This window comes from Bos grunniens, chromosome 2, assembly GCF_055505025.1.
Source record: "Bos grunniens cultivar Pamir isolate PY7600 chromosome 2, Bosgru_T2T1.0, whole genome shotgun sequence".
Taxonomy (NCBI): Eukaryota; Metazoa; Chordata; class Mammalia; order Artiodactyla; family Bovidae; genus Bos; species Bos grunniens.
In genome coordinates this window covers 111778577-111799825 of record NC_141166.1, presented here as the reverse complement: position 1 = coordinate 111799825, position 21249 = coordinate 111778577, and the positions used below count along the sequence as shown (strand labels likewise).

At 39.8% G+C, this 21249-nt stretch overlaps 1 protein-coding gene and 1 long non-coding RNA gene across 11 annotated transcripts in view; both read left to right on the top strand.

Moving 5' to 3' along the window:
• METTL8 (methyltransferase 8, tRNA N3-cytidine) overlaps positions 1–21249 on the top strand; it is a 171161-nt gene that overhangs the window by 74420 nt on the left and 75492 nt on the right. For 6 of the 10 annotated variants that reach the window (XM_086357990.1, XM_086357939.1, XM_086357969.1 and 3 more), the window contains 5 exons: positions 1505–1568; positions 3394–3533; positions 7233–7339; positions 7476–7541; positions 8299–9617. In XM_086357990.1, the coding sequence (XP_086214116.1) occupies positions 1505–1568; positions 3394–3533; positions 7233–7339; positions 7476–7541; positions 8299–8489 (568 nt within the window). In that variant the 3' untranslated portion in view covers positions 8490–9617. Of the gene's footprint in view, positions 1–1504; positions 1569–3393; positions 3534–7232; positions 7340–7475; positions 7542–8298; positions 9618–21249 lie in introns of those variants that run through there. The other 4 variants (XR_015147666.1, XR_015147665.1, XM_086357998.1 and 1 more) reach the window with 2 other exon arrangements.
• Positions 11787–15942, top strand: LOC147378533 (uncharacterized). The gene is made up of 2 exons (XR_015147675.1): positions 11787–11943; positions 15703–15942. It is a non-coding gene; the product is annotated as an uncharacterized LOC147378533 (long non-coding RNA).

Below are 21249 nucleotides of genomic sequence, written 5' to 3'. Positions count from 1 at the left end.
CAGTTGACTATTGAACACTGCAGGTGATTAATCCACAAAAATTTATACTCAACCCTTTGTATTTGTGGTTCCTCCATATCTGCAGATTCAGCCAACCACAGATCATATAGTACTTAGTATTTACTGTTATCCACGTGTAATTGACCTAGAAGTTCAAACTTGCATTGTTTAAGGGCCAGCTATATGTGCCGCCCGTTAGTAACCATGGCTCAGCCATCGTTAGTGAATTTCAGGCAAAACACTTACCTAAGTTCAGTGGAGGCCATTTAAAATTAGTCATGATTTTTATATGGATAAATATCCCCCCTCAAAAAAAAAAAAACCCTTAATTTACTTCATTTGCATATTCTAAATAAAGCACTGAGTCTTGGAGACGTTAAGTCTAATTCCGTGTTAATAAGTGGCAAATCCGGGATTTAAAAAGATGTACAATTGGCTGCCAAATCCCACACTCCTACTATTTTATTAGACAGTTTCATTTACTACTTTGTATTTTAATGCTTGGTCCATATATGGGGCTCAGTAAAAGTTTGAAAATCATTTGAAAAGATAACAAAAATTAATATACAAATGTTTTATTATTTTTAGAAGTTGTATGTACATGGTATTAATATAAACATATTTAATAGCATGTAACTACAACTGCTAAAATATATATATATATTTTTTTTCATATGTATATACATCATCTTCGGAGCATCAGAGCCTCTGTGAGAGACCCAGGAACAAATAAGTGTACACACAGGAAAAGGAATGAGGCGCCAACAGACATGGGGTTGAGGGTCCTTGGAGAGAAAAGAACTTGGCTAAGCTGAGAGGCGGAGAAGGCAATGGCACCCCACTCCAGTACTTTTGCCTAGAAAATCCCATGGACAGAGGAGCCTGGTAGGCTGCAGTCCATGGGGTTGCTAGAGTCGGACACGACTAAGTGACTTCACTTTCACTTTTCACTTTCATGCATTGGAGAAGGAAATGGCAACCCACTCCAGTGTTCTTGCCTGGAGAATCCCAGGGACAGGGAAGCCTGGTGGGCTGCCGTCTATGGGGTTGCACAGAGTCGGACACGACTGAAGTGACTTAGGAGTAACAAGCTGAGAGGAATTACAGGCCATGCCAGCTGGAGGCAGACAAGAAAGGGTGCCTGGAAGGGGTAGGAGCAAGATTGAGCACTGCTGATGGATGGCTTTAGAGGTTTCTCATGTGAGAGTATGCTGGAATATAGGGCAAGTAGGCCCAAGAAAGGGAGGGCTTTACAACCAGATCAGGAACTTGAAAGTTACCCTGTAATTGGTAAGTGTTTTGAGACAGTGTTGGTTCAGAAACAACATGAAGGCACCCACATGCCACTCTAGAGAACAGTACCTTAACAAAAGAAACAGCAAGCCAAGGTCATCCAAAATTCTGGTAAAGAGGTACTTATTAACAAGTTTCAACTACAGTTTCTTTCTTGTGTTGCTTCAGCTTATCTGAACTCTAGATTTAAATATTTCTTCCTTTTTCATAGGAATGTGCCGGAGTTCTTTCTTTATTGTTGTGATTTTGCTTCTGGAGCTGTGGAGCTAGTAAAGGTATGCCTTGTATTTTCTTTAAGGAGAGCTGTATTTTAAAAGAATCTTAATTTATTTACTGTTGAAGTGATTTTTTTTAATGTAACTGCATCAAATGTTATCTGTGACCATTTTTTTTTTATTTTTGAGATGTGTCATTTTATTTTTTTATATTTTTTTGTTTATTTTTTGGCTGCACGGGGCCTTTGTTACTGTGCACATGGGCTTTCTCTAGTTGTGGAGAGCGGGGGATACTCTCTAGCTGCAGCACGTGGGCTTCTTATTGTGGTAGTTTCTCTTGTTACAGAGCACAGGCTCTAGGCCACTCAGGCTTCAGTAGTTGCGGCTCCCAGGCTGTAGAGCACAGGTTCAGTAATTGTGGTGCACGAGCTTAGTTGCCCCATGGCATGTGGGATCTTCCACGACCAGGGATTGAGCCCGTATTGTAAGGCAGACTCTTAACCACTGGACCACCAGGGAAGCACATCTGTGACCGTTTTTAACTGAGCTTTTACTATTTTGCAAATCATATCATCAAAACAATTGAAGTTGTTTGGGACTTAGAATTCAGGGGAGTGGCTCCTACAGGGTGATATTTATATTTATACCGGAGAAGGCAATGGCAACCCACTCCAGTACTCGTGCTTGGAAAATCCCATGGACGGAAGAGCCTGGAAGGCTGCAGTCCATGGGGTCGCTAAGAGTCGGACATGACTGAGCAACTTCACTTTCACTTTTCACTTTCATGCATTGGAGAAGGAAATGGCAACCCACTCCAGTGTTCTTGCCTAGAGAATCCCAGGGATGGCGGAGCCTGGTGGGCTGCCGTCTATGGGGTCACACAGAGTCGGACACGACTGAAGTGACTTAGCATAGCATAGCATAGCATAGAGCTTTATACATAGCCTGGCACATGGTAGGCACTCATTAAATTAAAAATTCTGCAAAAACAAAAAAAAAGGTCTGAAAAGGCATTATCACAAATCTAAAATGTCCTTGACTATAAGGAAAACAGTTGGCGCTTGGTCTTATTTGACCAATTCCCAAATTCTAGTAAGCATTATCATAGCAAAAAGAGGTAATTTTAGAAAATTGAAAAGGAATGGAAATTCTGCTAACAAAAATGTTTGGTAAACACGGAACATAATTTCTGGTAATAAGGGTTACTAGTTTTTCATTGTAGACATTTTCTAAAATACTGAAAAGCCTAAAGGGAAAGATAAAATTTACCTATAGTCATGCTTTCTGGAGTCCTAGAGTGACTCAGAATTTTGGTATATATTCTTTTAGTATTGTTTTTATAGGCAAATAGTATGTGTGTACTCTAATGCATTTTTAAAATAGCATCTTTAGTGAGATATAGTTCGTATATCATAATATTCACCATTTATAAGTATACAATCCAGTGATTTTTTTTCAGTATATTTACAGAGTTGTACAGTCATCACCATTGCCTAATGTTGATTACATACTATAGGATATTTACTGATTAAGCCAAAGGAGGCATGGAACAAGCAGTGAGAGAGAGTGCAGAGGACCATCTCAGTGCCTGCGAAGTAACATAGGGTGAGCTTCCAGCACTGCTGCCTGCTGACCCAGAAAGACTGCCCTACTCCACTTTTAAAGCTAAAGAAGGGTTGCAAAAGAATATTTTTTACCAAGTCCAAGTGCTAGACTTAATTTTTTATGACAGTTTGATATAAGCTAACAGAACACCTAATCAGAAAATCAAATTCATAGAAGAAAGGCCTTTGGGAGAAGTTAAATTAACCTTTTTGATTTGAAAAAAAAAAAAATACTAGAAGTCTGCTAAAAACTTTGTCTTTTCATTCCTTTATCATGACAGTCTCATGCATCGTACAGAGCAGCCCAGTGCTGTGCCTTTGTTCATGACGTTTGTGACCATGGCTTACCCTACCCTTTTCCGGATGGGACCCTGGATGTCATTCTCCTAGTCTTTGTTCTGTCTTCTATTCATCCTGACAGGTAAATGATGACGAAAGGGCAGAGCAAATATGTACAGCCCCTTTATCAGGAGTGGCTTTCAGATCTATCAAAGCAAAAATGACAATTCTTGAATTTATTATTTAGTGAACTACATTACGTGTAATATGCAGCCTTTTAAATGCAGTTTTTCCTTTCTTCAGACTTTTAGAAAGAAACTGGCCAAACTGTTTCATTAGTGAGCTTTCTGTCACTGTCAGAAAGAAGTGAGCATCTTCTGGCAAGACACATACCTATTAAAAGTGACAGTGCTTCAAGAAAATTACAAATTCAGAACAGCCTAATAGACTCCCAAGAGGGAAACTGTACTTGGTGATCAGAAACAAACATCTTTGATTTAGCTTCTTGCTGAATGTTCGTAATGAGGTGGGCTGTGAATCTGGCTTCACATAGGTCTTTAAAATATTTGTTTTAAGGAAGCCCACTAGGGAATTAGGATTTATCAAGATTTTCCAGATTAACCTTGGACCTTTATAATCTAAGGTTGGTCTAGTGCCATCATTTAAGTATTTATGACTTAAATATTTTTGTTCACATAGTGTTCTGAAATAGTAAATATAGCTTTTCTCCAAAGAGGAAGCACAAAGAGATATTACAGCAATTAAAATGATCACTTTTCTTAAAATTTTTCCACTCTGTATGTATTAAGACACAAGTGTGCTAAACGTCTGGGGTTGTCCCTTCAGAATGTGTCTTAAAATTGGGTTTTTGTGATCTTCTGGTTAGTAGGTGCAGACTTGGCATCGACCACTTTGGTGAGTGTTACTCTTTCCCAAAGAAATCAAGCACTGTGTACTTCTTTCTTTGCTATAAGATCACTAGGATCCTTTACAGGCCTTTTACTTCTCATTCAGAGATGTTCACTTTGATGACTTGTAGGAAAAAAAATTAGGTTTCCAAATAATGAATGAAATATGTAATTGCACCTAACGAGATCTATCAAGTTCTATGAAGTTACTTCCTCCCAGTTTCTGTAACCTATTTCTGCTAACCTGTTTAGGCTATTGGCATTATTTAGGTACTAGCATAAAGATGTCATCTATATTTTGTTTCACAGCTAAAAGGATAGAGGAGGTGGATAATGAACAAGATTTTCTATCTAACACATATAACAGGAAATGTTTCAATTCAAAATAAACCTTCAAAAAAGCTATTTATATTAGTTTAGATTATATGTTTTTTCATGATTTGAATTGAATGGAAAGGAGAAGGGGAAGCAGATATCTTGAAAAGATTGTTTTTATAGTACATATATTCATTCTGTTTATTATAAAATAGATTCGGATGTATCATGTCAGTACATTACATAGCTACTTTCTTACCTACATGGAAATGATCTAAAAATGAGGTAAGTGAGTAAGTTGGATAATAGTAAGTGAAAAGTGAGGCAGTGTGTTTCAGGTCATCTAGCACTGTGATAGTAGATTTAGCCCCAGGAAAATTCTAGAAAAGTGGCTTCTTGCCGGCTTGGAAAAGCAATTCAGCAAGCCGTTGAGTCTAGGGGGTCCCAGCTTAAATGGGAGTAAACCATAGAAGGCTACAAAACAAGAAGTAACTGTCCTTCTTATCACTGAAATAAAAATATAATATATTTTCTAAAGATCTACACAGAGATTGTATAGATAAACAACTTTTTAAAAAATCTCTTCTTTCTCATCTTAAGAGAAAAGGGGCTTTCCCCATTCTTGTCTTGTCCCTGTCATCCCCAACCCACTCCCACCTGCATTTCTTAGGAACTGGCTCTGGAATTGCACTATGAGCCAAGATGTACTGATAAGAGAAGCAGTTCCCCACCCCTTGCCTTGACCCACATTGCAGACTTTAAAGGACAGTTGGGAGCAAAGGGTTTGCAAAAGGAGGCTACATTTTGAAGTATTTGACTCTTTGCTTTTCTGTGTTTTCATTTCATGCTTGTCTTGCTAATAAGTGCAGAAAGAGATTTTTCTCTGTACATAAACCATTTATCCTAAAAGTGAATATTTTAAGCTTTAGATATGGTTTTAATTGCCAGATCCTAAGGATATAAGCACAGTGTGAAAATAACCTGTAATAAAATAAACAAGGAAAAATAGTTTTATTTTTCATGCACTTATGTTCGTTTGTTTAAATGAGATCTTCTCCTAGTCATGCCACTTTTTTTTTGTCTCTTATTTTCATGGTTACTTTCAGTTTCTCATTACCTACTTCATTACCTGACATACTCTTTCACCCCATTATTCCACTGAACAATGTTTTAATTGGAAGGGACTTAAAGATTATGTGATCCAAACCTTTCATTTTTAAAATAAGAAATGCTCAGAAGCTTTAAGTAGTTTGTATAAAGCAGAGACAGAAAGGACTTACTACACAGGCTGCCATTTACCATTCTCTGCCCAGGGCCGACATTGATAACTGATTTTGTAGATTGTCATTCCCAGCAAGTCTTGAGTCCTTAATAGAGCTCTGTTGGCAGCCAGTGTCAGTCACTTGGCTTGTTATGAGATCTGAAATCTTTGCCATCTCTGTACCATAATCACACGTAAGGCTTTGAACACTTAACCAAAAAACATTAAATCAAGAGCAGTCACAAGAGGTCATGTCTGATTGGGAGCCAGATGGGTAGAATAAACAGTAAAAGAAAGAAAGGCTTCCCAGTATTGAGCTGGGGCTTAGAGTGTGAATAGAATTTAAATAGGCAGAGAGTAAGGAGGAGAGAATTTTTTCAGGGGAAGCCACGTGAGCACAGTCATGCGCGGCTCAGAATGAAGCATGTAACAGTTTGGCTAGCGATGCTTCAGATTAAGAAGCAGTGGGAAAGATGTTGGAAAGATTAATTGAGGCCAGTTGTAGGTGATCTTAAGGATTCAACTAAGAAACTAAGAGAACTAAGATTTTTATCCTACGGATTAATATCATGAAAATTTGCACAAAGGGATGATTTGAGAAAACCATCTTTTTAAGCAGAATAACTCATCAATAATGTACAGGAAGGATTGGCAGGGAAAATAATACAGCTAGTTAGGAAGAAATTTTCTTTCCAGCCAGAGAACGATGGAGTTTGTACTAAGGGAGTACTAATGGAAACAAAAGAGAGAAGATACCAAATATGTAATAACGATAATAAAAAGACATACAATTTGATGATTGAATAGTTGTGAAGAGTATAATGGAAAAAGAGAAAAGTGAAAGAGGTCAAAGATTTTTCTGAGGTGTTACACTTCAGTGAATGATGGTACCTTTGAACTAAATAAAGAAGTCAGGAGGGAAAGCAGCTAGTTTTGGAGAAAAAGATGTCCCTGCTTAGGTATATCTGATTTGGGACAGCTCTGGCATATTTTTTGTCATGCAAGGAAAATGAAACGACTTCAGTTTTTTCTGCCTTGTAACTACCTGAATTTGCTGTAAATATCAGGAATGTCTGTGTGGTTTTGCTGTTCAGTTTTGACATCATACATCAAGCTACGTGAAGTTACCACTCTAGTCATCTGGGTGATTTCTTGATATTCTAGACTCTTTGAATCTGATTATTGAGCAAATTGCCATCCTTTTTTCTTTCTATACAAAATACTTTTGTTTTTGGTGCCCTTATGTTTGTGGCTTAGATTTCTTTGGCCTTCTCAAGCTATGCTTATTTTATCATTAAGAATGTTAAATGTGGCGTAGAAAACAAGACTTCCACAGTCTCCTGCTTTGTCTTCAAAGGATGCAAGGTGTTATAAACCGACTGTCCAAGTTACTGAAACCTGGGGGAATGCTGTTATTTCGGGACTATGGAAGATATGATAAGACTCAGCTTCGTTTTAAAAGAGGTAATGATATATTCAGTTTGGAATTATTTTCATGTGTTTTAAATAATGCTGTGTTTACATTTCATGTCAGTTTTGTTGTAGGTGGTGGTTTTTTTTTTAAGGAATACTAAGTTTCTCTTGTCACAATTTTTTTTAGGACATTGTTTATCTGAAAATTTTTATGTTCGAGGAGATGGCACCAGAGCATATTTCTTTACAAAAGGTATGCATATCTATAAGAGGAAATAATTAGCTGTAGAAACTTTTCTTGGGTATAATTTGCAGGGAGAAACTCAAAAGCTCTAAAATGAGGCTTCAGGAGCTGATTAAACATTAGATGTCTTTACACTTTAGTGATTATAACTGTTGTGTGTAAAAGCTTGAAAATGGCCTTTTGCCTTTTAATCTCTTTCCAATTGAAACTGCTTTAAAGAATCACTTGTTTCATTCTCATGCCCAAATGAAGTTTCCGTTTTGGAGGTACCATTAGCCCAGACATAAAAAAATTGATGACATGCCACAGTCAAAAGAGGAAGTTTGATTTTAAGAGTCCATAGAAAATTACTTATCGCTTGTCAATTTCTCATTTTAAAAAAAGCATTTAAAATGAATTCTGCATTCAAGTACTTTCCCCAAACTTACATGAGTACTTTTATAATGTGCCATTTGGGATCTCTGCAGACCAGCAAGAATTCAGACCTAGGGCATGTCTCAAAATATTGAAAGCTGCAACCAGTACTGTTGTGTATCTATTAATACCTGCTGTGTTCAGCTGTTTATACTTGGTGTGTTTGTGTGAAGTAGAGGAAGCCTACTTGGTGTCATAGGCTTCCTTCATCAATTTGTACTAGAAAATGTTTCTTGGTATAAATGAAATTCATATGGTCAGTCATTCCATTAATGTTCCATTGTTCTTGACTGCCCCTCCCCCCGCCCCCAAGTCACATGTCATATATTTGATTGCCATTTTTGTCTCACAGGGGAAGTGCACAATATGTTCTGTAAGGCTGGGTTAGATGAGAAGCAAAATCTGGTTGATCGTCGCTTACAAGTTAATAGGAAAAAAAAAGTGAAAATGCACCGAGTGTGGGTTCAAGGCAAATTCCAGAAGCCATTACACTTGACTCAAAAAAGCTCCAACTTGGTATTTTCAGTCCTTTCTCATGAATGAACTATGTATCATGTTAAGGTACAAACCAGAGGATTACACTATTCAGAGTCTTCAGTAAATCTTTCATTTTTGAAAAGACAGTCAGAAGAAGAGAATTTATGTATCCTGCTGTTTATCGTGGATGGACTGTTTTATGCATTTTAAGCACACAGAAGTGACTTGGAAGAGAGCACAACATTCTGTGTTTTCAAAACTTAATATGCTCAAGCTTGTTTGGATTTATTATGTCTTAACCATTTTGTTTGTTCTCTGAGTTTTAAAAGCATTTAGGTAAATTACTGATATAAGTCAGATGATTCTGAGAAACCAAAGCCTGCCATTTTTTAGAAGTGAAAAAAACCATCTCCTTTATTTATACATTAGTTGAACACAGCTGAACTCTCCTCCATTGTTAACTGATAGCAGAGTCAGCTTGCCTTGTTTCCAAGGAAAGTCACAAGACCAAGGCAAAGGCCTATTTTTTTGTTTTGTTATTGTCTGTTGTCCATCCCCAAACCTTTTTTTTTTTAATTTAGAGACTAATGTCTGAAACAGAATTTTAATTTATCTTTCCTTTCCTAAAATAGGGGAAGTATGACTAATGCTAACATTATTTTCAGGCTATTCTTTGGTGTACAAGTTGAAAGCCTTCTTTAAGAAGACTATTTACCCAGGAAAATTCTTAAATTGTAGCAATTAAAAATTTTTTACTATTTGCTGGTGGTCCAGTAGTTAAGAATCTGCCTGCCAATGCAGGGGACGTGAGTTCAATCCCTGATCCAGGACTTAAGATCCCATATGACATGGGGCAACTAGACCTGCACACCCTCGTGCTCCACAAGAAGAAGCAGCCACTGCAATGAGAAGCTCGGGCACCACAACTAGAGAGCAGCCCCAGCTCAGTGCAACTAGAGAAGGCCTTCGCACAGCAATGAAGTGCCCGTGTGCTGCATCAAAGACCCAGTGCGTCCAAAAAAATAAAAATGGTATTTACCACTTTGCCTCAAAAAAGATATAAATTGGCTTGCAAATTGCATTTAGTAAAAATGGAGTTTCTAAGACTGGGCTTTCATTTGTTACACAATGTATACTGAGTACTTACTTTGTGCTGAATTATATGGAATAATACAATAAATAAATAAAGTCCCAGCCCTGTGTTTTGAGAGCGTAAGTAGGTTCTAGCTGGCAAAGCAAAATGTGTGCATCCCAAGCCTCTAAATCATGACCAAGATAATATATGAGCAAGTACTCCTGGTAGCTCAGTGGTTAAAGCGTCTTCCTGCAGTGCTGGAGACCTGGGGGGTTCGATCCCTGGGTTGGGAAGATCCCCTGGAGAAGGAAATGGCAACCCACTCCAGTATTCTTGCCTGGAAAATCCCGTGGACGGAGCAGCCTGGTGGGCTACAGTCCACGAGGTTGCAGAGAGTCGGACATGACTGAGCGACTTCACTTTCTTTCTTTTCTACTCAAATAGGGAGCTTTTCAGCTAACAGACTTTGATTATGAGCCACAGAAATCTCAAAGACATGGACAATCTCTTGAAAGGACCTAGAATGATCATTCCAACTAGTTTTCCTTTTTGAACTCACTTAAAATTCAGCTTCCTGGCAGGATGTGATTAATCCAAGCTGGGTCATGGATTCTTTTATTGACAGACTGAGTCAGGGCAGGTTATTTGATGGTTCCACCAGACCATAGTGAATGGAGGAAAGTTCCTCAAAGGAAAATGAGGACACTGATCAAAAAAAGAGGGGAGGGATGCTGCCCAGTCAGACATTGCGTGGTATAGTAATAATGTTCTGAAGAGAGAGAAAGATTAGCTGTGGGATGGAAGGAAAGAATTAGGGCTGTGGGAGGAGGTAGGTCTCAGACTAGTTCTAGAACGTACGCTCTCAGAAGATGGTGAGAAGACGAGTATGTTTGATAGGGCTGTTCATGGTTCAGAATAGTGGAGAAAAGATGGAGAGGGCATCAGCTTGTAGACAGCCTTAAATAAGAGGGTGCGTTGGGTTCTCACCTCTGGACTGGAGCCATTCAAGATTGGTTTGTTTCTGTTTTATCCTAGCCACAGCGTGCTTTAAATATATTTATAGAGAGATTGATCAAGGAGTTGTCAATAGAATGGAATGCAGTGAGGTCAGAGATGGGGGCAAGGAAAATCCCAAAAGGTATCTGCATACATTTGCCTTGGTAGCAAATCCTCAGAAGTACAATATCAAGGTTTCCATTTAAACATGCAGTAAATGTAAAAGTCAAAATTTGCCTGAGACTCTTAACTCAGTTGTTTTTCCTAATTAAAGTGTGTATTTTAAAGCCAAACTAGTATTGAAAGTATTACATACAAGGGCACTTAGATAAGTTAATGTTGCTATGGGAACCCCCCCACCCCCCCGCAAATCTTCTTGTGTCTCAATTTAAAAATCATGGCCCAAGGTGGTTTTAAAAACAACAGAAGGTAAAATTATTCCCACATTCTCACACATGTAAATTGTACTGTCTCTCTCAGTCCTAAATAGCAGATTCAAGCCAGCTTCTTGACTGGCACAGTAAAATTCTGCTTCGTGTCTTTCTATAATGTATTACAGCATGTAGTTAACCTTTAGAAACTTCAAAAATACATCAAACCAAATTTGGACTGTGAGACACAAACTGGGCTCTTTTGGGCTCTGTCTAGCATAGACCTCCTATTCCACATGGCTGCTCATCGGGCCATTTCTATCAGTGTCTTCTGCTTTCTCTCCTTTAGCCTACCTGAATCAACCCCCTATCTAGAATTTGCTACCAGACAAAATATAGATTTTTGGCAGAGGAAAAAAAAAAAAGAGAAAGACCTGATTTGGGATATTGCCTATAGATATTAAGAAATCATGAAATGTTACAAATGTATCTGCTTGGGTATTAGTTTAAAAATAATTGATAGCTGCATGAAATTCTCATTTTTCCTCATCTATAGCGGTAGGACTAGTTAGGCAGAGTTTGATATTTAAAAATTCATCTGCTGAGGGAGCTGAATTTCAAAAGGACCATTTTCTTTCTAACAAAAAGATGTATTCATTCATTTTATAATACAGAAATAATGAAATATGCTATATTAAAAATGCACCCTCCATTTTCCTCCATTTCTAAAAATTCACTTTTGAGCATTTTCCAAATGTAAAAATTCTCACGCACATGAAGTACTGTTTCAGAAGGTTGTGAGAAAGCCAAGGTAACAGTTTCTATTATTAAAACTTTTGCATTTCAGTATGACACATTTGTAGTATTGAAACACCCATTTAACGCTGACTTCTGAGAACTTATTTGTTTTGCTTGTCTCAGTTCCATATGCTTTGTCTCTAAATTATGAACACATCGAGGTTTCTACCATCGTGCAGTCTATATCATTGCTATACTCATTTGTACGTGAAAATTATTCACCCATGTGTGAAGAGCTGCCCTCCTGGACATCCGAAGCATTTAGACCATTAAATTTCAGGTAACTTAAATTCTTGTCCCCAAACTCCTATGCTGTGTTCTTCTGGTTTTCTAACTCATCAAAGCCAAGTTCTGAAGCCAGAATATATCATGCACTGTTACTTCCAGTTGGTGTTAATGCTTATTATGCTTCTCACAAGTGCAGATAACTTCACATTTGCATCATTAATAGACTTCTTTCAGAGCCTCTGTTCCTTCTGCTTCCTGCCTCTATTAGTCATCAATAGACATGTTGGCGTGGTTATTCACCTCCCCGCTTGTGAAAGTGCACTGTAAAATGTAAAGTACTGAATATGTGTGAGATGTTGTTACTAATAACAGCAGCTACAGTCTACAAGGCAGCATACAGAGTACTCCAGCAACAGAAATGTTTTCATTGGGTTTATGAGACCTTGTGAGAAAGACGGTAAAATATGTGGAAAAGTATTGCCTGTCAGACAGGAAACATGGGTCATGGTTCCTATTGAACCATTTAGCTGCTCTTAATTTAGTTCTGAGTGCTAAGTCTTTTATATACTACACTTTTATATACCACATTATTCCTTCATTTAAACGTCAGACTCCTACAAATTAGTTTTTATTGTAACCATTTAACAGATAAGACTAGAACTCTGAGGTATTGGGTAGTTTGCCTAGGATATCACCACGAGTCAGTGGCAGAAACACAGTGTGGACACAGAACTGTCTTGATTCTAAAAACTCTGCCTCTCACCAGTCCACTTTTAATTGATAGGCTACAATGCTGCTCGGGAAAGCTGCTGGAGAAGAAAAAGAGCTCCTGAATCAAGCGAAGAATTACTGCAGTGGGTGGGAGTGTGGATCAGACGATCTTCAAGGAGACAGCTCCTTCTAGATCCAGTGTCTATGAAATAAGTAGGCAGCACTTATCCACATTACACACTGGGAAGGAAGGGGAGGAAAGGAAGGGAGAGGAATGACAAAGCAGAAGCTTGCAGTCAGCTCTTTTCAGCATTCTGCATATGTTTACTTCTGCTCTGGCCCCACCCCCTTGGGGCTTCAGACTTCTATTTGGCTCCCCTCCAAACAAGCAGAGCACCCATCACTTGCATACTCCTCACTTAAAAAAAAAAAAAATCAGTCTGTACTGCAAGTGGAAAGAAAAACTCTTAAAGTGTCCTCAAGGGCTCAGCTCCAGCATAATCTAAAATATGTGATCAGAGAGTGTCAATAATAAAATATGAGTGAAAACATCTTTATTTAAAACATTGTATGTACATGAATGCCACATTAATGCCAATTCAAGCATGAAATGTTGAGCATTTCTTGGAATATGGTTTGAGATTTGAGAGGCACAAAGGTACCTGCAAGATGGCTTTGGTGTAGTTATAAATATAAATAGAAATAAAATAACAGTTGCATCTTCATTTATAATGAATATATACTGTGGCCTCAAAGCTGCAGAGGAGAGTGGATGCCAAAATCTGTCTTTCATTAACATATGCCTTAAATGACAGGGAAGAGGTGTTAAGACAAAATTACATTTTCCTCTGCGTATGAATCAGCAACATGCAGTAACAAGCAAGTAATAATAGTTCTGCTTGTGAGTGCCTGCAGAGGGTAAGAAAAACAGCATCAAATTGAAAGTGCAAGTTCATTTGCGAGAGGGCCCAGGTGGCGGCAGAGCATGGCTCCCTTGAGCACCATTCTGAAGTGTCTCAGGGCACAGTGACCCTGACTCTGGCAAGCCAGGTTGGCATGAGCTGCATGGGGCACATTAAAACCTCCAGATGGCTCAAAGCAGCCCACCCTCAGCTGCTCCCAGAGCTCGTCAAAAGCACACTACAAGGCACCACCACTAGCCAAGGGTTTAAAACAGGTGCTTTGGATTCTACAGTGCATGTGGTTTCACAACCACTTAACCTTCAGTCAGGAAGAGCTAGAGGCAGGTGAAGAGATAAATAATGTTAACATTACATAGGGAGCAAAAAAGGATATTTAAGAGCACATAGATGTCAAATCGGAGAAGGCAATGGCAACCCACTCCAATACTCTTGCCTGGAAAATCGCATGGACTGAGGAGCCTAGTAGGCTGCAGTCCATGGGGTCACTAAGAGTCGGACACGACTGAGCGACTTCACTTTCGCTTTTCACTTTTATGCATTGGAGGAGGAAATGGCAACCCACTCCAGTGTTCTTGCCTGGAGAATCCCAGGGACAGGGGGGCCTGGTGGGCTGCCATCTATGGGGTCACACAGAGTCGGACATGACTGAAGCGACTTAACAGCAGCAGCAGCAGATGTCAAATAGTCACACATAGTGTTTGGTTAGCAGTGTCCTTGGCGTCCCTGTAATTTATGTCCTTATCTTTGATTTTCTTTCAGCAGATAGGCACTAAATAGAGCCTGGACTCCAGAAAATACATGCTTTTCTATCAGGTGTTACCTGCCAAATTAGGTGAGCTATTGATTGCCTCCTACAAAAGGCCCAAACATCTCTCCTACTTGGGCCTACTCAAGAAAACTATTATCCTTAACACAGATTCTTTGGCAGTGTTTTCAACCCATTGCTCCTTTACATGAGACTTCTAGTTCTTTGCAGGAAAAGCAGAAGTTAATTTTTTTTTCTTACGTAATCTTTAGATATCAATTGTTGGTTGGTTCAGAACATTTTGGGGAAGGACAATCACCCCTTTCAAGTCTTTTAAGACTTTATCATTGGTAAAAAGCTCTAAAACTGTGTAACTTCCTGACATTAATGAGATGTTGTTGAGTCTCTTGCATTAGTTTGTTGCTCAGTCGCTCAGCCGTGTTTTGTTTTGTTTTGTTTTAATGCTGTGTACTTAACAAAAGCAGCTATGGTTGCTGCCCCATTTCTCTCACCTCCAGCCTCTTGAGAGAAACTTGTCTTTCTCCTGAGTCTGTCCTGCTGAACAGAACGTAATAGCTCTCCATACATCTTTAGTTATGCCCCCCTCCTTTAGGTGAGCTGAGACAGCGTCCCAGTAAGCAGCATTGGAACTTGCACTGAAAATTGCCTGAAAGAGAATGGCTGAAATTGCCAGCGTCACATGCCGCATTGAAGCAAGGAAATTTCTGCCTCCGAGGATAATAGCTTTTCTCTTTGCTCATACATCTTCCTTCACAGCCCTCGTTTATTTTAATGTATATATTCCACTTTGACTCTCTGGAAGATATTTTTTAAAGGTTTTTAAAAAATCCAAATGAAAGATGAAATTCAGGATCCAGAAAGGCATCTATTCTATTTATCCTGTCTTGAATGTATTCTTAATCAACCAGTCTTTCTGAGCGTCTCTTCATTTGTTGCTTTGTTTCGTAATAGAACACTCGGGCTCTGGAGATTAGTGAGACAAAGCTTCATTATAACCATCCTTGTTTTACTCCCATGTCTTACAGGCTTTCTCTTCCTCACTCACTCTCCAGGTGCTTCTTTCTCTTGCCAAATAGTGCAAGGAAATACTTATGCAGATCTTTTGTTTACTTTAGGAAAAAAACACTGATCCAGGCTTTCCCATTTGGGGGAGTGCTGCTCATTTCCTGACTGGCCTTTAAAGTTTGGCTCAGTAGCAACCTGGGGATTTGTTTTCTACCCAGAGTGAAAGGAGCTTGGTGCCCAATGGCCCCATGCTGGAATGAGAATTAAAATTCTACTCATTCCCGGGATAAGCAAGCTGATGCTTTCCTCATAGATTTTTTTTCCCCCCATTCCTCAAAGTTTTGATGTTTAGTCATTTAGCTTTGGCTTTTGAGAGACATTTTAATAGGATTGTTTCTCCTCCAAGTGCGTTCAGAAGCTGATCATGGGTACAAGGAAACTCTCAAGAAGAATTCCCTGTTTGCTGTTTTTTACCTACAATGAAAATGATACACAACACGTGCAGTGTTCACCCCTACGGCATGCAGCTCCATACCCAACTGCCTGGCCTGGGAAAGAAGAAGCTGTGACACCCAAAGAATCGCTTGAGCCACCTCCCTTTCTAAGTCCGCAAGACTGCCGAGTCAACAAAGCTTTGGTTATCACCCAGTTGCATTTTCTTATTTCATGTAAGCTTTGTAAATCTTGTGCTTTCTTCTCCTGGCACATTTACATTAAGTTTGATTCTAGTTGTCCATCTTTATCTATACTAGAGTTACGGTTATATATAAGTTACTCTTCATTCATTCTACCATGGGGAATTTATCCATAGTTTGTTATGAGGGGTCAGTAACTTTCTAAACCTGGAGACTATACTTTAAATATACTGATGGATTTTTAAATTAAAAGATGTTTAAACTAGAATAGTTGAATGATAAAAATAGAAAACCTTGACTGATAAAGGTCTTCACTACATTGGGGGGGTGTTGTCTTTAAGGACTTAATCTATAATAGAAAATAATATGGCAAATAAAATACCATATGGGGAGGGAGTTACAGACAAAGTTATTGGCATAGACAAGGTCCAGTTAAGGAAGCATACCATGTCAGTATGGTGACAAGGAATCCAGGGTCAGGCACATAGAGACAGTCACCACCATGGAAGGCTACCAGTAGAAGCAGCTGGCACTCTGGCCTAGAGAAAGTAGGCAGTGTTCACAGGCAGAGTGGCCAAATACTGTTCCAGTGACCCAAAGAAAAATGCAAGGTCAGGGAAGATGGTGGCAAGATTGACTTGTAATTGAAATTCAGAGAACTAGACTGCAAGCTTAAATGCCTCCTAACCTGGCCCAGGAAGAACCAAAGGCTTCAGAGGCCATGAGCTGTTTTTTTGTTTACCTGAATCATATCACAGAAATGGCCATTAAGACATTTTGTTCTTAATAACGTTTTAGAAGAGCAAAGACCTGCTTTTATCTAATTCTTACTTTTGATTTCAGAGCCTTGTGTTTGTTTTCACAAAGTATGAGTTTATTGATATCCATAAATCTGGAAAGATGGGGTGCAGCTTTAGGATAAACACACCCAGAAAGGTGCAGGCAGAAGGGGACGTTGGCCAAGCCAGCAGATTGTCCTCATTTACCAGTGTGACAGAGGAAAGTCTAGCTCCTACTTGGCAGAAGGGAACATATTAGGTATCAGTATAATAGAGTCACCAAATGATTAAGATGTGCTGGCCTTCTACAAGGAAATGAGGGTAAGTAAATACAGGCCAGAAGAGCCTGTGATACAATACCACAATATGTAGTCACCCCCATCTGGTGAAGTTCAAGAGGCCCCCAGAGTATCCCTGTGTTGCTTGCCCACATTTTAAACCAACTGAGAAAGACCAAGGTGCCAAAAGATGAAAATTAAAACGTGAAGCTGATATTGGAGAGAATGGCTCAGGGTGCGTGGAAACAGTTGTCCCCCTAGTACTGAACCCCAGAATCAAAACCTGCAGCTGGACAGCTGGGCCAGGAGAATCTACCCATGAGTGAATGCCCCCAACCTTTTACAGAGTACCTGGCTTCCAAGAGACAGTGAAAAAGGACTAGGTTAAACATGCCTAATTCACTTCCCAGATTGACTTTTCATCTAAGTCACTTCACCTCTCCCAGGAATGAGGAAGACAGGACTCAAGAGACCATTTGCTGTCCCTCCACATGGCAAGAAACAGCAGGAGTGGAAATTACCCCAACGTCTTATAAGTACTGGGTTAAAACATACCCCACATCTGCTGAGACTAGAACAGTGTGGAATGGACTCTACTTTGCCATTTTGTCACTTGCTGAATCATCTGCTCAGCATTTACCTGTAAGCCTGCGGCAGCTTACCTGGTCTGTAAGCATCTGCCTTAGTGATGGGTAGAATCTGCACAGTATGCTTTGAACTGCAAACAAAATGAATTTCCAAAGTTAAAACCAGTGACTTATTCTGGGAACCCCACTACACTTAAATCTTTACTGGACGTCACTAAATAAATGGCCAGGAGGTCTTGCAACTCTGCCAAGCAGCACTTCTACACTGATTCACTGTCCACCAGCACTTCTCAAACTATTCGAAGTGAAGAACCACTGGTTGCTTTTTTTTTTTAATCAATTTCCATATGTCCCAGATCAATAGTTTCATAAAACACAATAATGGTAAATTAATAGGAAAAAAAAAAAATTACTCCAGTTCCTGGCATTGTTTCCCGGTTCCTGCCCTCTCCCCACAATCTCCTTGTTACTGCCCATTCAGTCAGTGTGTGGGGCTTCCCTGCTTAGTGGTGAAGAATCCACCTGCCAATGTAGGAAAGGCGAGTTCAATCTCTGGGTCAGGAAGATCCCCTGGAGAAGGAAGTAGCCGCCCACTCCAGTATTTTTGCCTGGGAAGTCCCATGGACAGAGGAGCCTGGCGGGCTGCACTCCATAGGCTCTCAAAGAGTTGGACATGACTCAGCGACTGAACAGCCAAGAACAACTACAGCCGATGTGTACCAGTTACATGTCAGGCATTCCCCTTGGTATGGGGAACGAAGGGGTGAACGGGAAAAGGTAAAGTTAGGAAAGCCCAAGATTTTCACTAGACACCATATACAAATTTACTCGGTCTCTCTGCCGACCCCATCAGGAACCGGGAATGAAACACCAGCACCCGGACACAACCTTCCCCGCCCTTGACCTGCCCTGCTGTAAACCATAGGAAGAGGACTTCCCTGGAGGCCCAGCGGTTAAGACTCCACGCTTCCTCTGCAGGGGGCGCAGGTTCAGTCCCTAGTCAGGGAACTAAGATCCCTCAAGCCGTGTGGCATAGCCAAAAAAATAAATAATAAGCCACAGGGGGACTAAAAACCTATGTCTGACTTTGCCTCCTGAGCCCTGTAGTCTCTCTTTACCTCAGAGTGTGCTGTGCCAGGACCTAGGCTCCTACCCCTAGAAATGTTTGGTCCAATGCTCAGTGATTTTTGCTGCTATCCTCGTCAAGTTGTCTGTGTGAAGTAAACAAAACCACCCCTCACCACCCTGCTGTCACCAGGGTTTTTTTGTTTGTTTTTTTTTAATTTATTTATTCTTTATTGAAGGATAATTGCTTTACAGAATTTTGCTGTTTTCTGTCAAATCTCAACATGAAACAGCCTTAGCTATACATATATCTCCTCCCTTTTGAACCTCCCTCCCATCTCCCTCCTCATCCCACCCCTCTAGGCTGATACAGAGCCCCTGTTTGAGTTTCCTGAGCCATACAGAAAATTCCTATTGACTATCTATTTTACATATGGTTTTTATTGGTTCACTTTTTAAATTTTTGACTTTTTTGTGAATATGTGAATCGGTGCAAAGTAGTCTCTATGCTGATGTAAAATGGAAAGAGAGATGATTCAGTTCTTTTGTTGAAATCAAAACCTGTGATATTTTCCCCCCACTCAATAGTATTTAAATGCTGGGTTGATGCCAAACTCAAAGAACATGGAGAACTTGGGGGAAGGCCAGTGACAGATAAAATATTATTAATAGTTTTTTAATAGGAGCCATGATTAGAGAGGCTGAATAAAATGTGTTTATTAACCCTGGAAGAATATCACATTAGAAGATGAGAATGCTAGCTCCCAGGTAGAAACAGAAAGAGAGTTCTCAGAGAAGAAATATGGGACCTGTTTAGATATAAATCCTAGCTGTGCTCCTGCTGGTTGTGTAACCTTAAACAAGATACTTAACAACTCTGAGCCTCAGTAATTGGAGATCATATTGCATACCCGAAGTTTGTTGCAAGGACTAAATATAATGCACATCAAGTCAAAGGCATGATGCCTGGAGATAATTGGTCCTTCAGTTCAGTCGCTCAGTCATGTCTGACTCTGCGACCCCATGAATTGTAGCATACCAGGCCTCCCTGTCCATCACCAACTCCCGGAGTTCACTCAGACTCATGTCCATGGAGTCAGTGATGCCATCCAGCCATCTCATCCTCTGTCGTCCCCTTCTCCTCCTGCCCCCAACCCCTCCCAGCATCAGAGTCTTTTCCAATGAGTCAGCTCTTCGTATGAGGTGGCCAAAGTATTGGAGTTTCAGCTTCAACATCAGTCCTTCCAGTGAACACCCAGGACTGATCTCCTTTAGGATGGACTGGTTGGATCTCCTTGCAGTCCAAGGGACTCTCAAGAGTCTTCTCCAACACCACAGTTCAAAAGCATCAATTCTTCAGCACTCAACTTTCTTCTCAGTCCAACTCTCACATCCATACGTGACCACTGGAAAAACCATAGCCTTGACTAGACAAACCTTTGTTGGCAAAGTAATGTCTCTGCTTTTGAATATGCTATCTAGGTTGGACATAACTTTCCTTCCAAGGAGTAAGCGTCTTTTAATTTCATGGCTGCAGTCACCATCTGCAGTGATTTTGGAGCCCAAAAATATAAAGTCTGACACTGTTTCCCCATCTATTTCCCATGAAGTGATGGAACCAGATGCCATGATCTTCATTTTCTGAATGTTGAGCTTTAAGCCAACTTTTTCACTCTCCACTTTCACTTTCATCAAGAGGCTTTTTAGTTCCTCTTCGCTTTCTGCCATAAGGATGGTGTCATCTGCATATCTGAGGTTATTGATAGTTCTCCCGGCAGTCTTGATTCCAGCTTGTGCTTCTTCCAGCCCAGTGTTTCTCATGATGTACTCTGCAAGTTAAATAAGCAGGGTGACCATATACAGCCTTGACATACTCCTTTTCCTATTTGGAACCAGTCTATTGTCCCATGTCCAGTTCTAACTGTTGCTTCCTGACCTGCATATAGGTTTATCAAGAGGCAGGTCAGGTTGGTTCTTAATAAGTGGTAATTAATAGATTTTTTAAAAACAAAGGATGGTGATCAAATCTTTATCTTTTTGAAAGGAGGAGAAATGTACTCTTCCTGTAATATAAGTATTGTAAATTAGGCATAAGAAACTTTTCCTAACTATAAAGAGTTGAGTTTTCTTACTTCAAATTATTGCTGTCTCCTTGGCTTACATTCATTTCATTTCAAGCTTGTATTAAGCATCTGTCCACCATGTGCCAGAAACTGCTGGACACAGCATACTGGAATGAATAAGACTTGACCCTTGCTCTTTAGATGCCCACAAATTAGGATGGGTGCCCATGTGTGTGAGATGTGGTATCTCCTACTTAATGTCTCTTGGCTTTAGCTGGCCACTACCATTTGACCACCATAGTCTACCCAACCCAAAAAATATCAATTAGCATCCTAATTTTTCAGATGCTTTTCAAAGCCCTCCATGAATAAATCTAGTCATGTGCTACCCAGCAAAAACCAAACAGCATGTAAACCAAGTCCTCAAGATGTAGCCCCTGTGTCACATACCCTCTGGTGTCCAAGTCCTTTAAAACAAACATTTTTAAAATATTTATTTATTTATTTGGCTGAGTCAGGTCTCCCATTGCAGCTCGTGGGATTTTC